The following is a 6973-nucleotide window of genomic DNA, read 5'->3' on the forward strand; positions in this document are numbered from 1 at the left end:
TTGGGATGATTAAATCTGCAAATGATTTTAAAACCAACCATTATCATGAGATAATGTTATTCGAAATATGGATGTAAATTTTAGAAATCTAGAGTTATCTCATATAAATATTTGATAAAATTGACAAGATCTCCTTCTTTAATAGCAGTATATGCATGGATATGAACGACAGCCCCATTTTCATGGCAATTATCGAGCAAGCACGCACATTTTTCTGACCGTACCAATAATTCAGATTTCTCAAAATTCACACTTCTAGAAGCTATAAATGTCTTGTTCAATTGCATTTATAATTAGGCAAAATATCCCAGAGCCAAGAAAGGTATAATCTTACAATACCAAATCAAACACAAGAAACACAAAACTGTAAGATCTGGTTTTCTTGCATGCCTCTAAAATGTTACAGCTCAATCATCACTTTTCTTCTTCTTCTTCTTCTCCTTCTTGCTCGGGGTTTCGACTTCTTCAAGATCCTTGTGCTTTCTCTTCTTTTTCTTCTTGTCTCCCGCACTTTTCTGTTCATTTTGGTCAGAATCATCAGATAAATGCTTCCTCTTTTTCTTCTTTTCCTTCTTCCCAACTCCATCTTCAGGTTCAACATCTTCAACTCCATTTGGAGCCACGGTTTCTTCAGCGTCTGCCTTCTTTTTCTTCCTTTTCTTCTTCTTTTGTTCTCCATCGGTAACATGAAGGTCGTTGGCAGCTTGCTCTGTGGGAGATGCTACCGCTTCCACCTCTTTCTTGGATAATGGCTCGAGTAGACCAAGAATTGAATCTGCTGCAGTATTGTAAGTCTGCAGAAAAACAAAATTAGAATTTAGACATGAAAGCACAAAATAACAAGGAAACATAGTAAGAGATTGGAATTTGTTGTCAACCTTAGCTGGTGTAATTAGTCCACCAGAACCCTTCTTCCTGTCCTTGTCATAAAATTCAATCTTCGGTTTTCCTTTCACCGATCCAGCAGAACGACTGAGTTCTTTGCCTTCTAAGTTCCTCAACCGAGCTTCAAGCTGTAAGATTGAGAGGTCGACAAATCATGAACACAATTAGTATAAAACCACAGACATAAAGCACGTATCAACTGAAATGCGGTACCTTCGCTCTGTTTTCCAGTCCCATGGAATTATCTTGCCCCTCTCCAAGAGCATCATATCGAATAGCCAAAGCAGCTTTTGCAGCGAGAGATCGTGAAATTTTACCTTTATGCTTTGGTGCTGCTTGACCAATTAAAGATGCATGGTAAATGAGCCCATATTTAGGAGTTGCATGCTTTGTTTTCAAAGCTCTAAATAGGGCCTTTTCTGCTCCAAGTATTTGAACTGTACTTCCAGGCTGCTTAGCAAGATTTATTAAGCTTCCTCCATGAGCAATCAAACGAGCACCGACGAGTTCTCCAACAAGGGCAGTAAGATTCGGGGCGATTGTGTTCATTCTGCTCTTCAAGTAGTCGTACAATTGAGCTCTGTACTCGGAAAGTGAAAGAACTTGGTTGCACAAATCCTTGATGTTCTCTAGATCAAGATCACTGACTTCAGTTCCCATAGATATCACAGCAGCCTCTTTCAGTTCTGCCTCAACCTCTTCTGCGAGGATCTGTGATCAATGTAGAGTGTTACGCGTGTATAAGCAGCAACAAATTAATAGGAGTATACTTCCAGGAAATGCAATGCAATTCAGTCGAGTAATAAATTTTGATGCATCAAAGTTCAAACACCACCACATAAAAAGAATTCACCAAAATATTTGTTCTCTTTGCTTGGGGTGCAATGCTGCCACATGACAAATTAAGATAATCATGCAACTATAAAACCATGTTAAAAATTAAAAGGCAGCAAGCATTTAGCCATTAGCTAATCAATAGCCTTGATATCTATTTATGGTGCAGAAAATTCTCATTAGGTTCTAAGCTTAGAAACTGAAAGAAAGTCAAGTATCATCAAACAGGTAAGCAAACGAAAAACCAGAATCCTAGCAAGTATAGCTCCTGCGGCATTTCACAAAAAATAAATGCACCTTGGTAGAGTTTCACAAAGGATTTTTATATACAAAAAAAAAGAGAACTGCACATTCTTGCATCAATTTATTTTTATTTGCACAAAAATACAAAGGGACGTAGCATTTTGTGAGTCTTCGTACTTGTTATTCCTATTCATTAATTCCATATTACATATATATAGTTATAACATATTTAACATTATTGCATTAACATAATTATTTATTTACTAGCTGGGATGGTGCGTGGGAGGAACAGAATCTAGAACCTCTACCTCAGAGAAATCAAGCTTGGCGGCATTCGTTCGGTTACCCATCAACTTCACTGCCTTTGCATAAAGGATATTGTCCTGAACAATCTTTGCAAGTTCTGGAAAATGCCAACCATACCATTCCCTAACCCTCATGGCATATGTATTTAGCTCTTTGTCCAGATCATCCAGCAAGCTAATGGCTTGTATTATCATTGTATCAACCTAAAATGCAACAGCCAAAAACTATCAGAAGCATAAACTTTGGGAGTTATGATAACATGATCGATTGATGCCCACGGTTTTTCACTTTTCACAAACATTAAAATGATATAAAACCATTTCCACTCCCCAGGAAGTGGGATTCATTTCAAATTGTGGTTCCAATAGAGGGAAAAATATACTTTACTTGAGAAAATTAATTATCAAATTTATGCTATCATAAAGCTCGGAACAGTAGTTTCTGAAGTTCCTTCCTCCAGTATTTAGAGCAATTTAATTGCTTAATGTCATAAACATTTTGAATTTTCGCGAGGTATGCATCCTTGGAAAAATAATACAACCATACTGGTTAAATCAATACTGTCATTGAATCATCATCAGATAAAATATTCAAAACAAGCAGTTATCTACACAGAACTGTTGTCATAGCCAAAGTTGTAAAAAGCGTCCTGGCTGCGCCCAATAGCCAAAGTTGAAATAAACGCCGACCTTGCAAGAGACGAGCCCTTGCACGCCGCGCACCTTATACGCCTGGGTGGTTACCCAGGTGCAGACCTTGCAAGAGACGAGCCCTTGCAAGGTCGAGCCCACACGCGCCTCTTGCAAGGCACAAGGGCTTTCCTGAGGCGACAAAAAGCCCGCTTCTGTATTTCACTGGCACAGTTTCACTATTTTTTAACAAAAAATGGGCTGGAAAGCATAGAGCCCAAAGCTGGTTTAGAAAAAAGTCAAAGCATAAACCCTAAAAAATAAGCAGGGCAACAACGATCAAAGCCATGTTAGCTTCTATTCTGTTTTTGAAAAACTAAAATAACGATCAAAGCCCCAAGATCAGCAAGCATCATGAAGAAGAAGAAGAAGAAACACAACAACGAACGGTTTCCAAATCATCAAACAAACAAATAATCACTTTTATTGATGAATTAGACCTCTGAATAGCTTAATTATTTCAATAATAACATTTTTGTCATATCATGATCATAATATATAAAATTGTTTTTTTTTTTAATTAATAGTGCGCCAGGCTCCAATGTCCCTTTGCGCCTTGGTGTGCCTCTAATAACTATGGTCATAGCTCACTACTCCAGTTCTTCAAACAAAGGCATCGAACTTTTGAAGCAGAAATTTTCTGATATTAAACATCATGAGATTAGGTTCTGTTTGCCAATCACAAGCCTAGTTCAACTTTCATGAATCGAGCTTTATTGTCATCAGCATAAGAGAAACCATAAGATTAGCAGCTGTGTGGCAGCAAAAACAATATACAGCTTCGAATTTAGATATCGCATACATAATGCTAAAAATCAACATCATAGAACGTATAATATCGTATGAATTGTGAGAATTATAAACGATTCCAACGCAAGTATCAACAACAGAAATTAACTAGTTAACAGTTCACCTTATCTGGACTGAATTTCAATTTGTATCTGGACAGGCTGTGAGATAAGCCCAGACTCATTGGAGCTAAATCTTGCACAGCTAGACCAGATATGAGTTCAGTCAATTGACTTCTTACTCCCCTCATCAGTTCCATGACAGCATTGTTGTGGACACATTCAATATGCTGAGGCATAAAATTGAACCATGAATAGCCAAAAATACACATTTTGATATAAGTTATTGGTAACATGCAAAACAGTATATCTAGTATGGTATAGTGATGGCTCACCATTTTCTCTTTAATGGTATTCCCAAGTTTGGAATCAGCTACAGCTAAAATGTCACCTTCACAATGGCTACGCAAAAAATTGCGAAGACCTTTGCTGGGCTTACTGTCTATCAACAAAGTAGCTGCTGATAGAGCCTCTGATGTGTTCTCAAACTTAGAAAAGGCTTTAAGCTTGACAACCTGATTTTGAAAATCAAAGAAACTGTTAGATATATAGGATTTTGAAATCGAAGATCAATATGAAGCGCAATGTAGAATACAGAAATTAACATGAGAATCACAAAAACACACAAAAGAATCACCATGGAGCATTTCTCGTCAACTATTGCATCCCTTCCAATGAGCATCACAAACTATTAGCATAAAGGGAGTTCTAACTCGTAACCCACTTTTCAGGTGTAGTGAATGATTAGAGGTGTATTATCTTTATGCTAACATACAGATTTAAGTAGCTACACCTACTTCATGCCACAAAAAATGATGAGCTCCATTTCTATTACCATTCCACATAACAATCCAAAACTAAACCAAGTTAACGTTCCTGCATATTGTGGAACACCGGAACCCAACAAGTATCCAACATCAATCTGAGGTGAATAAAACGAGATCTAACGCAAATGCAGCAAAAAGAAAAAACCACAAGCTTAGAATCACGACCTTTCTAGCAGACTCAGAAGTGGAGAAATCCTTCCCTAAATCCTGAAATACCCAAAAAAAGGAAGGGAATATCAAGTGAACAAACATAAACATCAAAAGAATGTAAAACATTAGCAAGTAAACAAAGATAGAAGAAAATAAACCTCGACTTTGGAGAGCTTGCCTTCATCCAAAACTTTGAAAAGAGCAAAACCCGCCGGGGTTTCAAACAAAAGCAACATTTTACTCGACCACCGTCAAATAAATGTGTCTCCAAAATAAACAAAAACACCTAGCCAAAACAACATAAGTTTACACTTCGTGACAACGAAATTAACGGCCTTCCGACAACAAATATATTTTTTAATAAAAAAAATTGCATGATTTTACTACAAAGTTGACATTTCCGGAGACACTATACTGCAGCGTTCTAAATTTACCAGAAATTCGCTCGCCGAGCTTAAGACGCGGCGGGTAGTTGATGAGGGTTTTTGAGGAGACGCTCGTTGGGTTTTTGGAAGACTGGTGCTTGAGGGAGCGCCACCACCTATTTAACCCTAGAAAGGATGTTTTGGTCATTATCAAGTATTTATTTATTATTATTATTTTAATTTAATTTTAAATTTTATATATATTGAAGTATTTATTTATTATTATTTTTATTTGTATCGAACCATATGATGTGTGTTTGATTCACATTTTCGATGCTTGTAATTGTCATTTTTTTATATAATTGTATTAAAAAATTATTTATTTCAATTTTATGTTTTAAAATAAAATATTTTTTACAGTAAAAACCACGTTGGAAAATAATACATTGAGCTATCCGAAAATTAAAATATAATCTATAAAATTGAGTATATTTTGATAAATAAGTAAAAAAAACACATTGGATTTTATATAAAATATAATTCTCTCTTATTCAAAATATATTGAACTTTCATCATATCTAAATTCTTTATTTTATTTTATTTTTTTTGAAAAAAATCATATGAAAATTATTGGGAGCTTCAATATTTGATCATATACTGTGTCATTGTGTGTTATTGCATGAAGCAAGCTAGTAGACGGGCTAGTTTCAGGGTTGGGCTTGTTTGGGTTTGGGCTTAAATGAAATTGGTCTTGGGCCTTGTGTATAAACCGGATCGTTGATCTTAACATATGTTCATTTTGTTATCTGTTACTAGATTTGTTTTATTTAACATTGATCCAGTGAACAACTTGTAGGGTTTTTTGTTTTGGGCTTTGGGTTCTGAATCTCTCCTCCCAAGCCCAACTCATGCTCGGTCTTAATTGATCATAGAAGTGTAAACAAACCGAATCTAACGGAATATTAATAAAATTTAAGTCTTGAATTAATTATATTCGAGTTAGGTTCTTAGCTTGAAATTTTTAAATTTTGTTGTCGGGTTCGGCTCGAAATTTTTGAATCTATTCGTGAGCTATTCAAAATATTTTTCGAATAGTAAGGTTTGAAAGGTTGAAATGCATAGATGTTTAATATAAAATTATATTATATTAATAAAACATTGAGGTTCGCAAACTATAAAAAAGTAATTTTGACTTGAATTCAGCTCGAAAAATTCGCGAACCAGCTCGATTTGTTTTTGGTTCTACCTAAGCTTTTCAATTCTAACTTGGTTATCTATTGACACTTTATTCAAAATTCAAAATATGATTATATCACACATGAAAAATACAAATAATTTTTTTTTTGAAAGAAATAATTATGTTAGAAAAAGGGCATATATCCGAAAGCTATAGATCCGTAAAAGATAAAATGAAAAAACTTGTGTGAGACGGACTCACGGGTCATATTTTGTGAGACAGATCTCTTATTTGGGTCATCCATGAAAAAATATTAATTTTTATGCTAAAAATATTACTTTTTATTGTAAATATCGGTTGGATTGATCCGTCTAACATATAAAAATTCGTAGATTGTCTCATAAAAGATCTACTCAAGATAAAATTATACTGAATATGAAAAGTGAACTATTGATTAAAAAAGACACGTGGTCTTTATATTTGAGATAAATAAAATATTTTTTATATTAAATTATTATTTTTTAACTATAAATATGAATCATGTCTCGTATGATATCTGTTCAAAAAACTTTTCAGTTGCTCACCCTTAAGTGGAAATGATACTTTTATGTGATTGAAATATGTCCACGGTTTTACTCGGAGCAAGGTA

The 6973-nt window shown here is 34.8% G+C and overlaps 1 protein-coding gene across 1 annotated transcript; it reads right to left on the bottom strand.

Annotated features, from left to right (window-relative positions):
* Positions 1–260: 260 nt before the first annotated feature.
* Positions 261–5068, bottom strand: LOC142539714 (putative nucleolar protein 5-2). Its single transcript, XM_075645355.1, has 8 exons — positions 4941–5068; positions 4798–4839; positions 4141–4320; positions 3871–4035; positions 2271–2471; positions 1099–1596; positions 879–1013; positions 261–794 (listed from the first exon to the last, which is right to left on the bottom strand). Exons 1-8 carry the CDS (start codon positions 5016–5018, stop codon positions 408–410), a joined length of 1686 nt encoding a protein of 561 aa, XP_075501470.1. The 5' UTR covers positions 5019–5068; the 3' UTR covers positions 261–407.
* Positions 5069–6973: the final 1905 nt, after the last annotated feature.

The sequence above is a fragment of the Primulina tabacum genome, chromosome 3 (assembly GCF_025594145.1).
Source record: "Primulina tabacum isolate GXHZ01 chromosome 3, ASM2559414v2, whole genome shotgun sequence".
Classification (NCBI taxonomy): domain Eukaryota; kingdom Viridiplantae; phylum Streptophyta; class Magnoliopsida; order Lamiales; family Gesneriaceae; genus Primulina; species Primulina tabacum.

What these genes read in the sequence shown, in the direction of transcription:
- LOC142539714 (XM_075645355.1), bottom strand. Translation starts at nt 5,018, where the DNA reads ATGTTGCTTTTGTTTGAAACCCCGGCGGGTTTTGCTCTTTTCAAAGTT. An exon ending in GCAAGCTCTCCAAAGTCGAG is followed by an intron (nt 4,840 to 4,940) that starts GTTTATTTTCTT and finishes TGGGTATTTCAG; the next exon opens with GATTTAGGGAAGGATTTCTC. An exon ending in ATACCATTAAAGAGAAAATG is followed by an intron (nt 4,036 to 4,140) that starts GTGAGCCATCAC and finishes TTTATGCCTCAG; the next exon opens with CATATTGAATGTGTCCACAA.